General features: G+C 39.4%; 2 protein-coding genes and 1 pseudogene across 2 annotated transcripts; all 3 read right to left on the reverse strand.

Annotated features, from left to right (window-relative positions):
• Nucleotides 1–28: 28 nt before the first annotated feature.
• opn1lw1 (opsin 1 (cone pigments), long-wave-sensitive, 1) lies at nucleotides 29–2,088 on the reverse strand. The gene is made up of 6 exons (XM_026307454.1): nucleotides 1,986–2,088; nucleotides 1,188–1,484; nucleotides 848–1,016; nucleotides 555–720; nucleotides 226–465; nucleotides 29–127 (listed from the first exon to the last, which is right to left on the reverse strand). The coding sequence occupies exons 1-6, from the start codon at nucleotides 2,086–2,088 to the stop codon at nucleotides 29–31; spliced, it is 1,074 nt and encodes a 357-aa protein (XP_026163239.1).
• Nucleotides 2,089–10,690: 8,602 nt separating this feature from the next.
• Nucleotides 10,691–12,462, reverse strand: LOC113129857 (blue-sensitive opsin-like). The gene is made up of 5 exons (XM_026306012.1): nucleotides 12,084–12,462; nucleotides 11,813–11,981; nucleotides 11,561–11,726; nucleotides 11,131–11,370; nucleotides 10,691–10,792 (listed from the first exon to the last, which is right to left on the reverse strand). The coding sequence occupies exons 1-5, from the start codon at nucleotides 12,460–12,462 to the stop codon at nucleotides 10,691–10,693; spliced, it is 1,056 nt and encodes a 351-aa protein (XP_026161797.1).
• Nucleotides 12,463–13,945: 1,483 nt separating this feature from the next.
• Nucleotides 13,946–15,460, reverse strand: LOC113130071 (blue-sensitive opsin-like; annotated as a pseudogene).
• Nucleotides 15,461–24,275: the final 8,815 nt, after the last annotated feature.

Below are 24,275 nucleotides of genomic sequence, written 5' to 3' on the forward strand. Positions count from 1 at the left end.
TATTCTCCAAATTTGAGAATTTGAAGGTTTATGCAGGAGCCACAGAGGAGACCTCTGTCTTTGATGTGGATACTTCAGAGCCATCATCCACTTGTTTGCCAAAAAGCTGCATGATGCATGAGCGGAACTGATAGGGAGAACATAAAAAAATGTGTTAACAATATAAACCAGATTGATTTCAATGTACAAAGTAGATCAGTGTGGAAGTGTGACTGCACTGCCCACCTGTCGGTTCATGAAGACATAGATGATTGGGTTGTAGATGGTAGCGCTCTTGGCAAAGTATGCAGGCATGGCGGCAGCCAGAGGATGGAAGGCATATCCAGGGTTAGCCGCAGCAAAGCAGGCAAAAAAGGTGTAAGGTCCCCAACAGAAGATGTATGCCATGATCATGACAACCACCATCCTGGACACTTCTCTCTCAGCTTTCTGAGTTGACTCTGATTCCTTCTGCTGCATGGCAACCTGTGATGGACATGTCAGTGTGGTGTGAGAGTCGGCCAGGTTGTCATCTACTCTCTAGACTGTATAAAACTGCTGGTGAGATGACTTACAGAACGGATAGCCATCCAGACAGCAAGGTAGCATAAGACGATGACACCCAGGGGAATGAAACAGCATGTAATCATAAGAGCGATCATGTAGGATTGGCAACCAAGCTCTTCATTTCCACTGAATACATCAGGCCCACAGGAAGTCTTCAGTCCATGTGGCCAGTATCTGATGCAAGAAAATACTTATTTATTTTTTTACAACACTCAGTGTTTTTATTATTTCCTTCCTGATTAATTCAACACTCAGTGTCTTTATTTCTACTGTATATCAGTGCAAAAACAAACAACAGTACCTGCTCCAACCAAAGACTGGAGGAGCACACCATCCTGCTGACCAGACCCAGGAGAACACAATTCCAACTGTGGCTAATTTGGCATCAAACTTCACGTTTCCAAAAGGTTTGCACACAACTATCCATCTTTCCCAGGAGATTACAGCCAAGGACCAGAGGCCAGTAATGCCTGTGTTAAGAGGTCAATATAGGTAGTGTCAGTTTTATTTACACACAAATTTAACACACATTTTCCCCAAAGGGCTTCACAGTCTGTACAGCACAAAACACCCTCCACCTTAGACACAAACTATTTCAAGACACTTTTTCATTAAAAAGCAATAAAGACATGAACACTCACCACAGGTTGCCACAGTGAAACCTTCAAGGACGCACAATGGGTGCCCCAGAACGAAGTAACCAAACATCTGGTTGCACACACTGATGGTGCTAGCAATAAGTGTCTCTGCAAGGTCAGCAACTGCAAGGTTGACTAAGATCCAGTTCAGTGGGTGACGGAGTTTCTTGAACTTTGCTGTGGCCACCAAGACTAGACCGTTGGTGAAGGTTGATGCAACGACCACAAAAAGCATCCAGAGGGTTGCAAGGTTGTAAACCCATCGAGGAGCAATGTGGTAATTGGGACCCTCAAAGGGACCTGAATAATAATAAGTTAAAACAATAAGTTAAAGATGCATTAAGGTCATTAAAAGGACCTGAGAAAATATAAAGTGCGTATATTAATAGTGGAGAAGTGCAGATTGTTTTTTTGCGAACAGATTTTGTTTATCTCTTATTAATGGGGGTTAAGCCTCGGGTCTGTCTCTGACGACCTTTGTAGTTGATTTAATTGCAAAAATAAAACAATAAAATGAGCTTAAAGTCTGGTATCTCACAATAACATTATCAAATGTCAATCATGACATGTCACTGTATTAATACTTGCTGATAATTGAAAACTTATGAACTGTAACTCTCTTGACATTGGATATTTTTGCTAGGCCATGTTCTCCTGCAGTTCCTGGTTAAAGGTCTTTACTTCTTTGTGAGGCAGATATAATACTATATTAATCCCAGAAGGAAACTCTAGAAATTACAGTCATGCATTTAATGAACCATCCCATCAGTTAATTCCAAAAATAAAATGCTGCTACTGTACCTCTTGTGTTGTTATTGTTTGTGTAAGTGAACATTGATCCACTTGTTGAATCTTCATAGTGTCGTCTGGCAGCAAATACTGGTTTTCCCCACTCTTCGGCCATTGTGAGCTTTGATGGAGGTCCTCAGCAGTCGGCCTTTCTTGTCACTTGCAACCTCCTTGGGTGACTGGTGCTGCACATCTGACTTTAGCTTTTATACTTGTGCTCCTGAGACATCTGATAGGATTAGGTCACAATCAAGTTACAGCCGGGGTGTGCGGCTTGGCTTGTGATGCCTGGTGGTAAACCACTAAACTAATTTTAAACTGTAATTAAAACTATCAGCTAATGAGGTGACAACATACAATGCCAAAGTAATCTTTGAAAGCAGATTTCTCCTCACTCTGTTAAAAGTCAAGCTTACTTGCAAGACCTTTGAATGACACATTCCTTTATTGAGCCCTGCCCTACCGGATTGTCAGTCTTATCTATATTTCTCAGCAACGTAAAAATGAATAAGCAACTAAATACAAGCAAATATTTATGTTCTTGTATGTTTGAATGCAGAGAATATCACAAATTGTCTTGTACATTGTCATGCACATTGTCTAATGTACTCTCTGCACCGCATGCACTTGTCCAATTTCTGTAGCTTTGGGCTCCTAGTTAATTATCAGTTAGTTATTTCTATATAGGTGTAGTCTCGTATATTGTTACATTGTCTTCATGTAGTACCATCGTTCCTGCAGAACATGGTTTTACTTCACTCTAGACTTTATTTATTATATATGGTTGAAATGACAAATGAAAGCTGCTTGACTTGCATCCACTGTGTAATGACAGGCTAACAAACACAAAAGAACCGTGCACATCAACTTAATTTTACATGTTATGATGTTGTCTTGATAGATATACTTGTCAGAGGACAGTTAAGTGATAAAGCAGCTTAATTTGACAGCATCCACGGAAGAGTGACAGTCACTATTGATGACATGTGAGGGAAGTAAGAAACATTTAAACCTTTAATCCCTCCGGAAAGACTACACTGCAGAACACCGGATTTTTCAGCACTCCTCTTGACCTTAAAAATCCTCTTCAGCGAGTCTTGTCAGTGACTCTTATGACTGTTGAATTGTTGTCATTTACACTAAAGCACAGACTTCATTAGGTAAAGGGTTAGAGGCAAATGTTTGCATTGTGGGATAGTTTGCATTGTGGGCTTGATGATATGGTTTATTTAGTTGTAAATTCCGGATATATGTACATGTTAAGTACAGTTTTTTTTTTCACAAAGTGACACTAATTGACAGCTGTGTTAGTTCTAAGTATGCCCAATAGGATTGCGTGTCTTTAGGGGATAAAAGCAACCAGTGATTAGGCAATCTGTGACTCCTGGCCTACTTAATTACAATCTTTACAGGCTGTTGATTTTTTAATTTGCTCAGCCAGCCTTTGGGTATTATATTGCAATACAACCAATGCCCAAAACAGTTGGGACACTGTAAAATCTACATCAAAGCAGAACGCAATGATTTGCAAATCTCATAAACCTAGATTTTATTCATACTAGAACATAGAAAACATATCAAATGTTTAAACTGAGATGATTTACCATTTGAAGAAAAAAACAAGTTAACTTTGAAATTGATGGCAGCAACATGTCCCGAAAAAGTTGAAGAAAAAGTGAGATTTGGTTTTGAATTTAATCTTAAATTCAGCTAGGGCTCTAAAATATGGGTGGTTTATATTGATACCACACAAGTCCACATTACCCTAAAATCAAAATAAATCAGCTTTATAAGAAACATTTTTGGATTAAATATTTGGAAAACATCATACATACAATGTCTATTTGTCCAGTATCTCTAATCTGTTCTGTTAGACTATGGGCTTTCTCCTTGCTGTTGTTTAACATCTGTGTTGTCTGCCCCTTATGTTGAAGATCCATTGAGTGTGATGAGCTGCAAAGGCAAAATCAAATTTGCAAGATTCATTTTTTAGGTAGTTTTTTCTGTGTGTATTTGGGTTTTTTCAGTCTACACAACAATGATACACCACAAATTCAATGTCAGAACAATCCTGTTTTGTCCTTCTCATTTAGTGCCAGGATTTTAAAGAGGTTTTTGAAATAACCACAATGTATAGCACTGTTGTGAGAGGCATTTTAACCTCCTACGACCTGGCGTCCACATACGTGGACATCATAGTTTTAGTTGTCTGCACCACAATACTTAAATCTGTGTAATTGAAACCTGTTGTACACAAATTACAAGTGCTACATGTTCAAAGATGTGTGGATTGTGGTTATTATATTTATTAGTTCCACCTAACCCCAATAGCTCGGGTTTTAGGTGACTAATTAGATACAACACACCTTTTATCTGCTGCTATTCATCATGTCGTTGCCAAATACAGATGTGCCTGCATTGGTGAGTGAAGAGTGTCTGTGCTGGGCAGCCACAACATTGCCACAACAGACACTGGTAAAACTAACACTATGTCCACGAATGTTGTTTAAGATCCTGTACTTTAGTTAACCCACAGAGATGCAGGTGAAGATTGCTCATGTCCCAGTAAACTAAAGTAGATTATATGGACAACTCAGATGCTCCCACTAACCAGATTAACACAGAGTAATTACTTATGGCATGCTCTCTCCATAATACCTTAATCTCTCCGGAACAGCAGATCACTTAAAGAAAAAAAAAAGAGATTATTTGAATCTTCTGTGGCAGTTTATTTTAATTTGTTGACTCTGAGTGCACTTCTTGTACAGATAGTTAGTATTTTTGATAAGAGCTCGTAGCAGGAGAGACTGCACGCCAAGAGGAGGATGGATCCTGAACCTGAGGAAATCTGTAAACTTTTCAAAATTTTTCACTATTTGCAAATGTATCTATATAAATCTACTAATGTTATATATATATATACATTGCTAGATTTTTACCAGAGTTTAAACAAAATGATTTTTGAAATGTTAAATTGTCTTGTTATCAGTAGCGTATCGTAATGTAAGAATGTAGATGTTCTTTTGATTCATTTTGACTGCTCTTTCCAGTTGGTGCTGTGATGTATTGAGGGTAGGTCTGGAATTCCGCTAGTTCTGAACTATTCATGTTTAGTAAAAGTTCACTACTAGCAGAACTCGGATTTGCTCCCGACTACCGACGAGAATCTATGTGACCGTGGAAAAAAATCTGGTTTACACACTCGCTGTCTGAATCGCAGGTGATCTGCATGAGTAGTGGCAGTTAATGACCAAAAACAGTTACACTGGTGTGAAGTGAACCGACCCCAACTTTGCTATCCATGGTCTAGTGTTTACTCCACAACAGGTAATAATCCTAATTTCAGATTTGTGTTACAAATATGTTACAGAATTTTCTTGTATCTTCTCTTCTTCACCTGCAGCAGATATCCTGACATAGAATCCATAGTATTGATTTAGCAAATTTAATATTCTTAGTTTTCCAAGTGTTTGGAACCACAAAAAAAAAAAACAAACTTATGACAGATTTTAACAAGTTTAGTTTTAATATGTTTTTATACAAATAGCAAAATGTAAGCACATTTATTGCGGCGTTGTTTATAAAAACACATCATGGCTCTTTTCTTGTGCTTAGTGAATGTTTTCACAGAGGTTACTGGGTAACCCTCTTCTGCTAACCCTCTTAGCTTATTGTGTAAAACCATTTGAAATTCAAATGGACAAAACAACTTTAAATGGAAAGTAATTTATCATAATAATAATAATGATTTATTTCACTTCTATACCACTTATTACAATTCATGTGTGTACTTGTACTTCTATCTTTGTGAGTACCATTTTGAGCATAATTCTATCAAAGTGAGTTAAAATTAGGTCTAGGTTATGGTTTGGGTAAGGGTTGGCATTTAGTTGGGATGGTTAGGGTTAGGGTTAGGGTAAGAGTCTAAGGAATTCATTATAACTGAGGGTCCTCACCAAGACAGATAGACAAATATGTGTGTACGTGTGTGTGTCCACCTGCCAAGTTATCCTATAAACTCTAAGGTAAGGAGTTTATGTCTGTACTTGGTGAGTAGACTAGAGAACCACCAGTGGTGTGGGAAACAGCTAAGACAGGCTGACAGGGTTTAAAGTGAGTCTTGCTGTGTGTTTCCATTAGGCGGATTACCTCGGGTCAAAGTAATAAAATACATATGTAAAAACAAAATCAAGGCATAGACATTAGTATTTTCAACACTACAACACTCGATGACCTGAGTCAACAACTTCAGCGAGTCTGAAGTTGAGGACTTTCGCTCATTGTCCCTGCTCATCCACAGGACAATTCCTGTGTTTACAAGCAAAAATAAAATCAGTAGTGACGACAAACATATTTGTTGCTGAGGGAACTACTTTTATTATACAATATGTTTTACAAAATGATATTTAGCAGCAATATGTACTTTGGGGCTCTCTGATGATTTAGTTACTGTATCATTTTGTTTTTTCTTTGTCCAAATTGACATCAATAAAGAAATTGATGTCACGTAGTTTCAGCAGTAACAAGTGTATATACACACACACACACACTAGACACACAGAGAGAGAGGGAGAAAGGGGAGAGGAAACAAAACCCCAGGCTGTCCTGACAGCCCCTCCCCCCGCCCTCAATGGCCTCCTCCTGGAGTCCCATCAGGCTTAGTTGGATGGTACCTGTGGAAATCCTGTATGAGGTCAAGGTCCAGAATAAAGGATTTTAGAATCCACAATCATTCTTCAGGACTATATCCTTCCCACTCCACAAGGCACTGTACTCCCCGTCCACGGCCATACATCCAACTGGCTTTGTACAGTAAAAACCGGGTGGCCATCCACTAGCCTGGCAGGTGGGGGGGCTAGTGGATGGCCACCCGGTATTTGCTTCAAAACATGCTCCAAAGAGGAACATCAGAAGAAGGACAAATATCATTCGTGGTCACTGGTTTCACATGAGAGACATGGACGATTGGATGAACCTGCATAAATCTGGGAAGCTGCAGTCTAATAATGGTGTAGTTAATGATTTTGTCTGTGACAAGGAGCCCAATGAACTTAGGAGATTTCTGGATTCAGTTCTTAAAGGAATATTTGTAGTGGGTAACCATAAGTTCTGACCTGGTGAATAAGCAGAGGTTCTCCAGGGCAGAGAAGGGCTGCCTGAGTGTCCTACCAGCCCAAAGACTGAAGGAGGCATATGGCATCCAGAACACCACAGAGCCCACACCATGACCTGGTTGGTCACTTGGTAAAGAATCAAATGGTCTATGACATTAGTTATATCTGGCCACTGTTATATAACTTCGGTGACAGTTTCTTTTTTAGTTTTTCATTATTTGGTTATTTGTTAAAGACAAAGACAAAGGCTTTTAAATCTACACCTGGCAACTGGCAACTAATGCGAAGAGGAAATCAGGATGTTGTGCTTATACAACACATGTATAAATCTTTTCCTCTACGGTAATATAAAGCCAGTGAATTACTGCCTTTATAGTTGCATTGCGCATAACCCATTTTACATTATTTATTTAGATTTTTATGCTCTGCAAAACTTCAATTTTCCATTCAACTCGACCAAAAATCATATCTGCAGGCAAAGTAAGAAAATACCACAGCCTGCCACAGCTAATTTCATCAGGATGTAGTTCAGATGAGACCAGAGATTCTTATATTAAACGGCATGTGCAGTAGAAAGCATATTGGTGTCATTTTCAATCACCGACAAAAGGAGTATAAGTGCTACAGGCTAGGCTCACTAGGCGATTCTGGGGAACCAGGTACAGGTAGGTAGGGGATGTGATTTGTGTCCAGAGGGGGTATTCAGAAGGCTTCTGGGATCACAAAAGGAGTATTTCTCAAAGGAATTTTTTTCCTTCAAATTATATAGAAGATCCCACACACACCAACCACACCACCTTTGGGCTGATATAGAGGTAAATTAACTCTCAATACCGGAGTGGGAAAGGATTATCTCATTATATCCCATGACCCAAATAATCTGATGATCAGTGATGGTGACTGCCAGAAAGCTGGGTTGTACTGGATCCAGGCCATATGTCTCCTGGCACAGGACCAGTAGTTTAAAAGACAAAAAATAACTGACTGAGGTAAAATGTTGAAACTGAAGTTGACAAAAGCAGAAATATAGACTGTATTTTTTTTTTACATATATATTTTGCCAAATATTGTGATTAAAGAACCACCTTAAGAAAAACATCTTGTGGAACTTTAGAGCAAATGTCACACATTAGACTCTACATAATCCAGTAATGCAATTGACTTTACAATATATATTTTTTCCATATACTGCTTAGAATTGGTGGCCCTGTTTTTAACATAGTAGTTTGCGTTGACCTCACTAAAGCAACCACAAGGGGGAACAATCCAGTGTCTTCATGTGCCCTTCCCAAGTCTGGGTAAATGCAGAGGGTTGTGTCAGGAAGGGCATCCGATGTAAAATTTAAGCCAAATCAAACATGCGAATCACAAATATGACTTCCATACCGGATCGGTCAAGGCCTGGGTTAGCAACGACCGCCATTGGTGCTGTTGACCTACAGGGTGCCAGTGGAAATTGAACTACTGTTGGTCGAAGAAGGAGAGGAGGAAGGCGTGTTCATGGGCAAAGAGAGAAGAGGAAGGGCAGGAGTGTAGGACTTAGAGTAGGGACTTTGTCAAGACTTTGTCAGGGAAAACTAGCGAGTTGGCTGATATGGAGAGAAGAAAGGTGGATATCTTGTGTGTTCAGGAGACCAGGTGGAAAGGTAACAAGGCCTACAGATTAGGAGCAGGGTTCAAGCTGTTTTATCATGGTGTGGATGGAAAGAGGAATGGAGTAGGAGTTATCCTGAAGGAGGATTTTGCTAGGAATGTTCTGGAGGTGAAGAAAGTGTCAGATAGGGTGATGAGTCTGAAGCTGGAAGTTGAAGGTGTGATGTTGAATGTTGTCAGTGGTTATTCCCCACAGGTAGGATGTGAGTTAGAAGAGATGGAAAAATAAATTCTGGAGGGAGATGGATGAGGTAATTCAGGGTATCCCTAGTGGTGAGAGAGTGGTGATTGGGGCAGACTTCAACGGATATGTTGGTGACGGAAACAGAGGTGATGAGGAAGTGGTGAGTAAGTTTGGTATGCAGGACAGGTATGCAGAAAGTCAGATGGTGGTAGACATTGCAGAAAGGATGGAAATGGCTGTAGTGAACACATTTTTCCAGAAAGGGAGGAGCATAGGGTGACATATAAGAGTGGAGGCAGGAGCACGCAAGTTAATTACATTTTGTGCAGACGTTTCGACTTGAAAGAGATCAGTAACTGCAAAGTAGTGGCTGGGGAGAGTGTAGCCAGACAGCATAGGATGGTGGTGTGTAGGATGACTCTGGTGGTGAGGAAGATGAAGAGGACAAGGGCAGAGCAGAGAACCAAGTGGTGGAAGTTGAAAAAGGAAGAGTGTTGTGTGGCTTTCAGGAAGGAGCTGAAACAGGCTCTGGGAAGTCAGGAGGTTCTTCCAGATGACTGGACAGCTACAGCTAAAGTGATCAGGGAGACAGGTAGGAGGGCACTTGGTGTGTCATCTGGAAAGAGGAAAGCAGATAAGGAGACTTGATGGTGGAATGAGGAAGTTCAGGAGTGTGTTAAGAGGAAAAGGTTAGCTAAGAAGAAGTGGGACGGTAGAGGTGCCAAAGGCCAAACAAAGGGCATATGAGGATTTGTATGATAGGTTGGACACTAAGGAGGGAGAGGTGGATTTGTACAGGTTGGCGAGGCAGAGAGACAGAGATGGGAAGGATGTGCAGCACTCAAGTAGAATGGTGAGGTTACAGGGAGTAGAGGTGAAGAAGGTGGAGGATTTTAAGTACCTAGGGTCAACAGTCCAGAGCAACGGAGAGTGTGGAAAAGAAGTGAAGAGACGTGTGCAGCAGGTTGGAATGGGTGGAGGAAAGTGTCAGGTGTGATGTGTGACAAAAGAGTGTCAGCAAGAATGAAAGGAAAGGTGGACAAGACAGTGGTGAGACCAGCAATGTTGTCTGGTTTAGAGACAGTGGCACTGAGAAAAAGACAGGAGGCAGAGCTGGAGGTAGTAGAGCTGAAGATGTTGAGGTTCTCTCTGGGAGTGACGAGGATGGATAGGATCAGGAATGAGTACATCAGAGGAACAGCTCATGTTAGATGTTTTGGAGAAAAAGCCAGGGAACCCAGATTGAGATGGTTTGGACATGTTCAGAGGAGGGACAGTGAATACATTGGTAAAAGGATGCTGAGGTTAGAGCTGCCAGGAAGGAGGCCTAGAGGAAAACCAAAGAGGAGGTTCTTGGATGTAGTGAAGGAGGACATGAGGATAGTTGGTGTGGGTGAGGAGGATACATAGGACAGGGTTAAATGGAGGCAGATGATTCACTATGGCGACCCCTGAAGGGAGCAGCCGAAAGGAAAAGAAGAAGTTCGCATTGACCTCACTGCCACAACACTGCATTTTTGGTCTTCTCTGTAAATAATAACTTACTTTCTTTTGTGTTGCAACCAGTATGTGCAGTGTCTACTCTACATAAGATCCAAACCAGTGAATACTGGTATTTATTTTTTTTAACTTAACAGGTTATGTATGGGTTCTTACTTGTACTGCAACACTGCATACAACTTTTCTTATGACAAAGCACAAGTGCAGTCATTATTTGCAATTCACAAATCATTACTGGTAGAGAAATCAACAAGTCTTGATATAGTCTAAGCAGGCCCAACTTTGGAGACTTCAGTCACTGATTGTGTTGTTGAGGTTTCTTCGTTGCCTCCACCCATTCCGAGCATCTCCAAAATGCATGACCGAAACTGAGAGAGAAAAAAAAAAGATAACTAACTAATAATAATGGAAACAAAGATGAGGCAGGATCAAAGACACTACTTGTACAATCTAAACAAATCAAACATTTCTAACACCCAGACAGAATAGAAAGACAGTGGCGCACCTCACCAGTTTCTGATTTACCTTACAATCGCAAACACAATAAAGGAAATGTGTGATCTAAAATGTAAAAGTCGTGAGGTATATTCAAATAATACAGTATAGAACTGACTCAAAGCTTTTCCAAATCACAAACAAAACCTTCCACACAAACAAAGGTACATCGCTTTTCAAATTAGGCTTCCATCAGAATAAATTGACATACCTGTTTATTGAAGATGACATAAATAACAGGGTTGTAAACTGCAGAGGATTTGGAGAAGCAGGAGGGTATGGTGGCCAGTCTCAGGTCAAACGACTGCCCACGATTGTTCACAACCCAAAGAGCAAAGGTGGTATATGGCATCCAGCACACCAAGAAGCCCATCACCATGATAACCACCATCCTGGTAACCTCCTTTTCTGCTTTCTGGGTGGAGGCAGACTCCGCTTGAGCCTTTGCTGCCTATTGGCAGAGAAAAGAGTTGGGTCAAGAAAAGTGTTAGATAATGGATTTGACATCACAAAACTGATCATGCTTTGATAAGCCAATGTTACTCATTCATGATAACACTGGAAAATTTTGGGGTCTTTCTGGAAAACAAACAAAAGAAACACTACATTTAGATTAATTTAGTGTGATTTGCTTGCCTCACCATTTTCAGTGTAAAGAGTAGCTGAGAGTAGCAGAAGATAATGGTGGCAAAGGGAACAGTAAAACAGAACCCAAAGAGGAACATCACATAGGATTCATTGTTGTATTTGTTATTTGTGGTGTACCAGTCTGGTCCACAGGAACACTGCAGGCCTTCTGGGATATATCTGCATAGAAAATAGCAAGAATATTGAGTGTACATCCCAGTTTCCCAGTTCTGGGATGAATTTCAGTCTGTGTTCCTTTTGCCTACCTGCTCCATCCGAGCAATGGAGGAGCTGATGAAATCAGTGCAAACACCCAGGTGAATAGGCAGCAAACTAAAGCATGTTCAGACTTAAATAGAAAGTTCCCGAGTGGCTTGCAAATGACCAGCCATCTTTCAAAAGCTATCACAGCCAGAGACCATAGGCTTACCATACCTGGAATGACACAGATAAATAATTTCAGCATTTTTCAAATTGCTATAAATTAGTTAATTTAAAAACAGCTAAAATGGAATTATGTACTATTGTAAGTCTTACCACCAAGCGTTGCCATGAAACCTTCAATCTTGCATGCTAGAGGTCCAAAGACAAAATACCTGGCTGCAAAGGAGCAGCCAGCAGTGAAGGAGCCTACGCAGGAGACAAGAAGGTTGGCAATAGCCAGGTTTACCAGGATGTAGTTGAGGTGGGATCGGAGCTTCTTGTATTTGATGGTGCACCCGATAGTAAGGGCATTGATTCCGGTGCCAAACACAAATACAAAGAACATGAATCCTGCCATGGCATAGAAGATGCCTGAGTTGCCCAAGTGATCCTGAGGAATCAGGAAAGGGCTGAGCGATGTGATGTTGTTCGTGTCCAGAGCGATGGGTATCCAGAAGTCCTCGGGCAGCTCCGTACCATGATTTTTTCTCATTTTGCTTTGTTTGTGCAACTATAGATCAAAAAGATTCCACTTGTTTATGTGGTTGCTTTAACTAAATCATATGAAGCATATGATAAGAATAAAGAACCTAAGTTTAAGAAGCAGATATGAGTGCTACAATGTCTGTGCTCCTAATGTCACTAAGATCAATCTATTGTCGAGGAGTGTCTTTTATAAAAGTCCCCCTGATGACACTCATCCCTTCTAATAGGTTAATTGGTTCTATTATTGAGTGATTTGTTGGGGTTTGTATTAACTGGTGTTAAGTCATTTAATGGTTTCCCCATCTGGTTGCGCTGCCAAAGAGGTTAAAGTCTGGCTGCTTTGAAGTGGTGTGTCAGACAGTTCTAAATTTACAGCTTGTGTGAAGGCTTTAGGACTACTTCTGACACTCTTTTATAGAAACAGTCGCCATATGCTGGAAATATATAATATGTCTGACTGTTATAGTAAAATACAGAAAACATTCTTGTGTGCACTAATGGCTGAAAAGAATGTGTTGCGCCATCTGTCTGCTGTTTATATGTAAGACAGTGATCAAAATTTTAAATGAATGCTCAAAACAAAACACATCCTGCTATTAAGAACCTGAACATTAACATTTAGACATCTGTAGAAATAATACATATAGGCATTTGGGTCAAACACACACACACACACACACACACACACACACACACACACACACACACATGTGTTTTCATTCTTCGTGGGAACTTCACTTTGACTTACATATATTTTCTGGAAACTTACCCTAACCTTAACCATAACCATGTTGTCATGCTAGAATTCAGGGACTTATATGTTAGTAATACTGAGTCATGCATGCACACACACAGACACACACATATAGAAGTATGCCTATACTTGCAAAATGTGTACAGTCTACCTATTGTGGAGGTATATAAATATTTGGTCTTAACAATAAAACCATGATAAACAGATTAATCACATTTCCTTAAGAAAGAGTGCAGCAGGTCTTTGCCTGCTAATCTTGTTTCCAAGAACATTCAGTCTGATAATCCCATGCACTGTAGCCCTTTGTAATCCACTCTGCTGGTTTAATTCAAGCTTTGTGTCACCTTTTTGGCCTTCTGCCCACTTTCCTCAGCATAAATGAGTGACTATGATGTTGAGATCATAATAAACCTGCAGAATGTGTAACTCTGTCATTGCAGCAATGCATCACAAAGAACATTATTATCATCAGAGAAAAAAACAACATAAACAAATCACATGGTAATATTGAGCTGATAATGCTGAACATCTTGATTAAGCTTTTTTTTATTTTTCAGTTTTTTATATTTGTTGTGCAAAAGATGTATTAACCATTCCCTACAAGAATGAATTGCATGTATCATCTATGCAATTAACTGCACGAAACATCAGTGTGTGTACAGATTGACAATTCACAAATCATCAGTTGCCTGTGCGGCAGTGGTGTAATAAAAGAAATCTGGTGTGAATATACAGCCTAAACAGGCCCAACTCTGGAGACTTCAGTCACCGACTGCATTGATGACTCTTCATCCTCACCTCCAATCATCCCCAGCATCTTCATCATGCATGAATGGAACTGAAATGCATTAAAGGAGAGCAGTGTTAGCTATACACTTTAACTCTTGTATCTGTTAAAATGTTTAATTTATGGCCTTTTAGCATTAATTATAATTATTACCTTTCTATATTTAGTCTATTTTTTTGTTTTTATTCCATCCTTTATGTTGCATATTGTGACAGGGTGTTTTAGTTTATAAGTCTATTAATTGTGTAGCTTTAATTTGACATGACATCCAACATCTGGTACCTGTCTATTGAGTAGGACATATATGACTGGGTTGTAGACTGCTGAGGACTTGGCAAATGATGGTATAGTAGCAAATCTCAGGTCGAAAGGTTGCACTTTGTTGTTCACAACCCAAAGAGCAAAGCTAGAATATGGCGTTCAGCACACCATGAAGCCCAGCACCATGATAACCACCATCCTGGTCCTTGTTTGCTTTCTGGGCGGAGGCAGATTTCACTTGAGCCTTTGCTGCCTGTTGAGTGTAAAAACTGAGATGAGTCTTTGGCTGTCATCAGTCAAAACAAAATTGTTGCTGTTCTGTTTAGTGTTTAATTTTCAATCACCATTTTCATCGTAATGAGTAGCTGACCATAACAGACAATAATGGTGGCAAGGGGAATAGTAAAACAGAAGCCAAAGAGGAACATCACATAGGATTCATTGTTGTATTTGTTATTTGTGATGTACCAGTCTGGTCCACAAGAACACTGCAGGCCTTCTGGGATATATCCGCATAGAAAACAGCAAGAATGTTGAGTGTACATCCCAGTTTTGGGATGGATTTTTGTGTGTGGATCTGTTGCCTACCTGCTCCATCCAAACAGTGGAGGAGCTGAGGCAATCAGGGCAAACAGCCAGGTGAATAGGCAGCAAACTAAAGCATGGTCAGGCTTGAAAATAAAGTTCCCGAGTGGCTTGCAAATGAACAACCATCTCTCAATAGCTATCACAGCCAGGGACCATAGGTTTACAAATCCTGGAATAAAAGAATGTAAAATCATTTTAGTTTATTAGAATTTAAGTATCATCTTGCTGTATCAGAATCTCAAAATTTGTCTTACCAGCAAGTGTAACCAAAAAACCTTCAATCTTGCATGCTAGAGGTCCAAAAATAAAATATCTGGATGCAAATGCACAGAGACCAGTGAAAGAGCCTACAACAGACACATGAAGATTTCCCACAGCCAGATTCACCAAGATGTAGTTGAGCTTCTTGGTGTTTTATGGTGCATGCAATTGCCAGCACATTGATGGTGGTACCTGAAGCAAATATATTAAACATGTATATATCCATTGCATAGTAGGTGCTTGCATTTGCTAGATGGTCCTGGGGAATGAAAGGGGCTCATAGATTTGATGTTATTTGTATCTAGAGCGGATCCAAAAATCTTCTGGAAGTTCTGTAACACGATCGTACTTCATTTTGCCCTACACGTACCAAAAAAAAAAAAAAAAAAAAATCAAAATTTGCTTTTCATGTGGTGGTCTGTAGGCTCCAGCAGATCCCTGTGACCCTGGTTAAGAAATAAGTGGGTATAGAAAATGGATGGTGGATGGATGTGCTGGTCAGTATGAGTTCAGTGTATCCTACAGGTCCACTAGTCTATGGCAGTCTGTTACAGAGGCTGTGGCGCTGCTATATTGGCTTGTCTGACAGAACCTTTAATTGAATTATTGAATAATTAATTTCTTGGTTTACTCAGCAGCAACCTCCAATTTAGGGATTAGCATACAAGAGGAAGGGCAACAGCTCCAATTATAGTGCATGTTGTAAGTAAAAAACTCACAGAAGAAAACCAGATTTTAGGACAGTAGGAATTGTATCTCCTATTTCAGGTCAGCATCAATAATATTAAGTGCACTGAAATATACATACACACATTTGTACATTCATATCTGTGAGCACATTTTTTTGTCAGAATGAATTCCTTAGCCACTTACCCTAACTTTAGCTATGACAGTGTAGTTGTGATAGTTGTGTCTGATCCCAACTCTTTACTTTCAACTCTACTCTAAAATGTCCTCACTGCAACACGCACACACACAGACACACACATGCCCACATACCAATGCACAGTGTATGCTCCTGGTGCCCAAGCTGGTATAATTGGATCCAATCTATTAAGAAGTACAATCAGTCATTAGACCTATTACGACTGATAATCACATACAATCTTCTGGTAACCTGCTTTCTGTTAGTATTAACATGGATGATCTCTTGTATCAGGATCAAGAAAGGATTACCCTGTGTGGAGCAGGGATTTCAGCACAGAGTAGGGCATTTCCATGTTTTATATATCAGAATCAGGTGTTGTTGACTATTGTTGTGTTGAAGATCACCTCTAGGTCTCTTGTGTCTTTGATAGAAATCAATCAAAGTGAAGGCGAAAACACTGTAAGTGGAACCTCCAAAGTCTACACGACACGACACGATTAATTATTTATGCAGACAAATGATCATTACTGAGTAAACTATACTTGAACATTAAAGAATGGGGTTAGCCTGAGGATTTAAGGGATCATGGTTTAATCCTGGGTTTCAAGCAAGATGGGGTTCATATGTGTTTACTTGCAGTCTTGTATGTAAAGCCACTGCCTTCTTCTGTGGGACTTTTATTTAAATTTGTTTTATTGGTAACAATCACAATTGGAAAAAAACTGTAAACCATCAGTATAAAAAATATATTTATATATGATGCCATCTCAAACTGCTTGAGGACAGAAAGCATTAGGATAACTGGCATTTAGAATATGAGACTATTAACACCACAGGGGTACATTTTTTATAACCTGTCCTGTCCTGCTGCTTGGCATAGAATATGAGGATCTGGATGCCTTGTTGAGCCAACAGAGTTGCTTTTCCAAAGGTGTTTGACAAACTTCTTTTGTTGAATAGATCATGTTTATTTTGATGATGCCAGCTGCAGGACAAGTCAGGGGATGAATGGATAGAAGGGATAGAGGTAGAGAAAGAGAGTAAATAGAGAAGGGAAATATAATGCTTATACTGTGACAGAAATACAATGTGAAACAAAGTCAGTGATAACAATGCCTTATTATTGTCAGTGATAACAGTGCAATGCAATAATAACTATAATGTTAATACTGGAATTCACAGTGTCAGCAATGATACACAGAGATGACAACTACCATAAAATAAGTGTATGTGAGTGTGTGTATGAGTATATATGTCAGTGTGTGTGGGAGTTTGTTACTACATGTTATGCACAGCAAGAGCAGCCACCATGCCGCCACTCCAGTCCCAGCCCCACAGTCACAATTACTGGAGCACAGCTAGGAGCATGTGCAGCATGCACATTTCAATCAGTCATTAGTCAGAGTTTCACTGCAGACATAGCAGAAGATACATCAATGAATCTATCTTTTCTGAGACAAGTGGTCAGTATAGCTCTGTGTCCACAAATGCACTGGGAATAATTGTCTGAATATAATGTTATATAATATAATATAATGTTCTGAGGAGAAAATTTCATACTATAAATTCTTAATCCAAACAATCTGAGAGATATGTAGGCACATTTTAGTACAGAAGAAAATTGTCTTTTACAAAAGGGTGATCTGATCTGCTGTGATTCTTATTGTTGGTGAAAAAACACATATACCTGCCAAAAGCCTGCTCCTTCCTGCTGCCATAATCCTTGACATATGGCACTTGTGTGGCTTTAGATAATCTTTAGGTTTTCAAAGTTCAGTTGTCCAGCCATTTCCTAAGGCTCTTACCATGTGTAAACCACTATAGGCAGCTCACAGCAGTAAGGAAGGTCAAGCTGTTTGTCAGAGCTCCATTCAACAAGCCCTGGATTCAGTCAAGTCTGGGTACACTATAAGTCAGCCAGATACTGGAGAGCCAGCCCAGTTTCATCAGTGCTCTGTCTTATTTTCACATATTGCTTTTGTTTTTCTTAAATTTTTCCTTCATTAAAACAGATCTAAGCTAATTTCATCAACAAGGAAGAATATTGGAAGGCTTTCAGGTATTTTTTTGACAAATCCTTATTCTTGTCATACCACATCCAGTGACCCAGAGATGGATAACTTTAATACAGACTCTGTCAGTGGATCTATACATTATGGGGTCTGATCCACCAGGTAAAAGATTGAGAAGGAGACAAAATCTGCATGTGGCATTTGCAGTTGTGAAAATTGATCACTATGTTATTTTCCATCCATCCTTCCATTGTCTTCTTCTTTCTTCTTTTCCTTTCAGCTGCTTCCTACCTGCTTATTCCTAACCAGGGTCACTGGGATCTGCTGGAGCCTATTCTGTGTAATCTTTTTGATCTTATATTATATTAAGAAAAATGAAAGTAATTTTCAGTACATTTTTTTCAATATACACATGCCCAACCACTGGTTTTTAACAAGTTGTTGTAATGTTTTGTGCAATGCTCAGTAGCATTATGGAATATCATTGAATTAGGTCGTGAATTGGGTTGCTGCATTAGTGCTCATCTTGAAGCTTGGCACAGGGGACATCAGGAACAACACAGTACAATGTATGTCAACAAAGTGATATGTGAAACTAAAAGGACAAAAACTTTTTGTCATCAAATATAGTTGCAGAAAATGGTTTAGTTTCTGATTTCTGCTCTGTGACATAAAGAAAAATGTCTTTGTATTTATTTTGTAGGTTATGTGAAATGGGGGCAGGGAGTGACTGCATTGCATTCACAATAATAAAGCTGATGAAATATAAGTGGTGCCTGGTGCGACATGCTTTGACACCATTCCTACCCAAAATTAAACAGATGAACTTAAATACTCAAGATATATCCAATGTCCTCATGTAATCCAGTTACCAACATATCTCTGCCCTGAGCAGAGGTGAAATGAGACATTAAGCCGAAGGTCAAATACAAAACAAAAGCCAAAGGATTCTGCCATCTAATGGACTAATGGTGTATTGCAACAAAGGATAAATGATAAAGTGATAAAAATCTATCACTATACCTGTAGGTGATCAAATATAATTTTTCAATATAAATTTAAAGAATTATCTTTGCCTTACATGAAGAGTAGAGATATACTACTCCGGATAACCAGCCAGATGTCAACATTTCATAAAACAACTGGATGATCAAACAGGCATCTATTCACACTGGAAACTTAAAGCATTTGTAAACTTTTAAAATAGAAACTATGGTGGAAATAGAAAGAAAAGCATCTATAGAAAATTTGAATTGAGAAAATACATCTCTACATGAAGGGAAACATTGAATAAAGGTGATAAAGTCTCTGTAGTAATATTATTTACATGTTAGTTAGTTCCCACATAGCAAGCACAGTCGGCCCGATTCTGGCTGAGAGCTGGCACTACCGGCCCAGTTCCGGGTCGGCCGCAGCACTGTTTTTCTTGAATGGGCCGATACAGATACGCAGGAGTAGGGCAGATTACTATGTTTCTTATTAGGCCCAACTGTGGCTTGCTACCCAGCTGCCAGCGTTGGATGCAAATATGGCAAACATGCGTAATACAGTGTGTGGCCTGATACTAACGACCAGTCTCGCAGCAAACACAGTTGGCCCACAAGCTATGATACATGAACAAACCATCACTAAGCACCTCACTGACTAATATCTAAGATTTAATCTGTTTACAGTCCACCTGCTCCCCCTTCCTTCCCTAAGGAAGTCTGTGTGAAATGATGGAAAGCTCCGGACCACTACTAATGGCCCTTATGGTAAGATGCTGCTGTAATAGTGAATTACATTTATGCAAAATAAATATAATATTAAAATAAATTTTAATTCATTAATTAAAAAATAAACAGTTTAGGCCAAAGCATGTAGTTCTGTTACTATGGCAACCAATCAGATGCAGGCCCTTGGTGTCCATTGTAGAATGCTGTGACGTCATATTATTTTAACATTGCTATGGTAATGGCGTCAAATGCAGGCCTTTGGTGTCTTAGAATGCTGTGACATCACGCTCATTTTATTTTATACGCAGGACAAACACACGGACCAGTATTTGCAGGGAACTGGATTTGTGTGATTGCGCGTGTTGTAACTGACCACAGCAGTTTTAAGCTAGCAAAATGAGTCGTACTCAGATATATGATTATTCATGTGAACACAGGGGACCCAGTGAACCAACATCCATTGAGAAAACCATAGAGTCCATAAACCAACACCTTCGTTCCGCCAATACTGACATTGAGAAGCTCCAGAAAGAGCTTCAGAGGTCCCAGAGAAAACTGGAGAAAACATATCCAGAACTTAAGGAAACAGAGGCGGCTGCAAGAGCAGAACATCGCGCTCTTAAAGACACAATGGACTCTCTTAGTGAGGAAGTCAAAAATTACAGAGCATTCCATGAAAAGTTAAAAGAGCAGAAAAAATATAGCGACAAAATGAACTTTCGGAATCGATTGCTCAGGGTAAAGATCGGAGCACTGAAAGACAAAGAGATAGCCATGAGGGAGCTGAAATCCAAACGAGCAGCCATGGCAAAAGAAAATAAGAAACTCCAACAGCAATTTCAGCACATGTGGGAAAAAATCCCTAATGGTTTGGAGGAAAATTACACTATGCTGTTAAGGGAAACAGAGAGCTTACAAAACGAGAACAGCGTCAGGACGGAGCAGGTCAATTTGCTCAAGGAGAAGTACGGACAGATCACAGCTTTGTGTGAAAAATACGATAACATGAAAACAGAAAAGCAGCTACTCAGTCAGGAGAACGACCAACTGTGGCAGGAAATCCAGCAGATTGGCAAAAATATTTCTTTAAAGATGACTGACGCACTTACAGTGTCACATAAGGCCGCTAGCTGTCAAAATACTGCCCTGCAGAGGGAACTCGAACGTCTTAACAGCGAGTACCAAAATGCTACACAATTCGGTGACTCGTACAATGAAGGCTTGTCCCGCATGGAAGATTTGAAAAAGGAAAATGATCATTTGCAACAACAAATCCAGGATGTTAACAGACAGCTCCAGAGCACAGAGTTTTTCAAAGACAAATGTAGGGAACTGGAGGTTGAGGAAAAAACTGCCAAGCTCCAAAACAGAGTCCTATATAAAACCTACGCTGAGAAACTTAAGAAGCTCGCAAAGGAAGAGGCCTGGACACATAAATATGACAAACTGAAGGAGCAAATAGATGCACTGAAGAAAGGGAACGGTAAAATTGTGGAAGATATTCAGGGTTGTAATGAAAACCTTGAAGATCTGAATAATCTGAAGGTGCAACATAAATTATTGAAAACAGAGAAAAAGAAGCTTGTCAACCAACAGAACAGGCTGCGCAGAAATCTCCGTGAGCTGGAGAAACAGCTTTCAAAGCAGCGTGCTCAGATGGAGAAGAACAAAGTGCTCATCCAAGAGACAAAGTATCTGACCACGGATAACTGTGCACTGTGGGACAAAACTGAGACACTTTCCAAAAGTCTCCAAAATGAAAACATTCTGGGCGTCACGTTTAATTTCCTGACGGTGGAGAACAATGCCCTGAAACAGCAGAATGAGGCACTGCACAAAGAAGTCCAGAAACTTACCAAAAAACTGGACAAGGAGAAAGGTTTGGAGGAATGGTGTGTGGCAGTGAAGACAGAAAAAGAAATCAGGAGGCAAATCCATGCTTTGGAAAGAGACATTGACAACAGCTTTAGAAGATGAAATGTGATGTGCTGGCATCACATTTCTGGCATATCTCATTATTAACATTATCACTAACCATTTCAATCAATATTTAGTGCAATGGTGTTCTTTACCGCTCACAGATCATGGTTCAATGAGGATAATTCACTCGCTTTTCATAAAAAATGCAACTTTTTTTATATACACTTTTTTTAATGTACATTGGAAATACCTACATAAATAAATACCTACTAAAATACAGTAGTTTTACATGACTGATTTTTTTAAAAATTTTATTTTACATTTTGATAGTTTTTCTTTTTATGGAGTGATGTTGATGAATTAAAATGAGACACCGCTTCTGTTCAGGGTCAAATTGACCTGCTGACTTAAAATCAAGACTGAGTCATGAGGATTTGTATTGAAAGTAATCTTTATTTAAGCATCGTTTTTGAACTAGAAATGAACAAAATAACAAAACAACAAAATAAGATTAGCAATATAAACACATATGTATGTGTCTGTGAGTCTCCACAGCACACAAGTGACATGTCATCATGTTGTGATAGTAAACACTATGCAATGTTTAGAACCAGAAAATGAATAGGTGGAAATGAACAAGGTGCGTGTGTGCATCTATACAGCACGTGAGGGACATCTTCAGACAGATCCTCCTCTTTTTCACTGTCATGATCAAGGATGAGTTTCAGAGCCTCCAGGTCTGTCATCTGTTTACTTCTGCTTCTCATTTTGTAAAGCTCTGCCAGAGAGTACATCATATGTAGCTGCAGAGGGTGATGTTGGTAGGACTCCCTTGCAGAGAATCTTTATATGTTTTGCCCCTCCCCCACTGAGTGTCCACTCAATGTGGGGGGAGTTTGCCCATGGGAACAGAAAAGGTTCCCGTCAAAAGTCATAACCACACCTGCATTCTTGCACTTTACAGATGAGCTCAAGAGAATAGGAAATGTGTGTGTGTGTGTGTGTGTGTGTGTGTGTGTGTGTGTGTGTGTGTGTGTGTGTGTGTGTGTGTGTGTGCGCGCGCACGTGAAACTGGGATGAAATATGTCTCACAGTTGCAAAGAAACAAATAGTATTTGACACTTCTGACCCCTTTTAGCCTCCACTTTCACTGCCGGGTCAAATTGACCCGAACAGTATGTTTGTAATATAAACATGCAGGGCGAGGTTGCAAATATTTGAAATTAATCATTTTTATTTTATATGTTGATTACAGTTATTAAGCCAAGCAGAAGAAGTTTCATACTGAAAAAATACTTTTATTATTTTTTTTAGATTTTTTAACTTTAAAATGGGTCAATTTGATCCACAACATAACAGGAGGGTTAAGAGTGAATGTTGTCCTGTCTTCTCAAGTGGTCTCTCCTGGTTTTTACTCTATTAAATCAGTGTTGATTCTGTGATGTCTGTTATCTGGGAGCGGTCACTTTAGAGTCATGTTCTCCTCTTGTCTTTGTGGGTTTTCTCCAGGTGGTCCGGTTTCCTCTTGCAGTCTAAAAACATGTGTACACAGTTATGTATTTTAATAAATCAATTAAATTTACCCGAATTGAGTGGACTCATATGAGAAATGTAGGCCCGTTATGATTGGCATGGTTGGTGTGTTTAAACACAAACACAAATATCTCAGGTAAGTACAATATCTTTTGAGTAAATGAGGTTGAGGAGATCCTTTGTCCCCACAGCCATTAGAGTGTTTAATAGTAATTGTTGATATGTTATTGACTGGGTGCCTTTATCTATTTATTATATTTTATAGTGAAATTTCAATTTAAGTAAATATAAGAGCTGCTGGACAATCTGAATTTCCCCACTGGGGGATGAATAAAGTATCTATCTATCTATCTGTCTGTCTGAGCGATATTTAATAGCTAATGCTAATTCCTTCATATTCCATCTTATCTTTAAAAGTATTGTGGTGCTGATAGCATCATTCTTTGAACGTAGGCTACTTTTCACAAACACAAAAGGGGTCTATAGCTTTTGTGGTTTGATCAAATTAGAGGTATCTACATCAAACATATGCCTATTGTATAACTTTAAGAAAATGCACGTATATTTCTTGAAATGTTAAGTATGTGACCATGCTATAAGTGAATTAAATGACCAGGGGGCGTGCAGTTATATGGTTTTAATGTGGTTCCTGGGCACTATGGCTCTGTGTCGTGCATTAAGATAGTATAACCGTATGCCCTCTCGTTGTTTAATTCTTACTTATACAGTATTGTGCCAAAGTTTAGGTTGGTTCCAGTGAAATTTGGTTGAAGTGCATCTCACATAAATGAGCTTACATTTATATTTTTAATTGAATTGCTGTTTTCTACTGTGTTCCTTATTTATCCATCCATCCATCTTCTTCCGCTTATCCGGGGCCGGGTCGCAGGGGCAGTAGCCGAATCAGGGACCATGTTCCTTATTTATACAATCTCAAAACTCAGTTCGACAGAAATTAGCAATTTTTTTTTTTTTTTAGTTCACTGTTATGTTAGTAGCATAGTAGTTAACAATAATAGATTTGGGATTTTCCTGTTCTTACTGTCCACATGTTCAAGTCTGACTCTCCACTCCTTCCTGACATTAACAAATTTTCTGATCAAGCTTATTAGGACATTCAT

The sequence above is a fragment of the Mastacembelus armatus genome, chromosome 5 (assembly GCF_900324485.2).
Source record: "Mastacembelus armatus chromosome 5, fMasArm1.2, whole genome shotgun sequence".
Taxonomy (NCBI): Eukaryota; Metazoa; Chordata; class Actinopteri; order Synbranchiformes; family Mastacembelidae; genus Mastacembelus; species Mastacembelus armatus.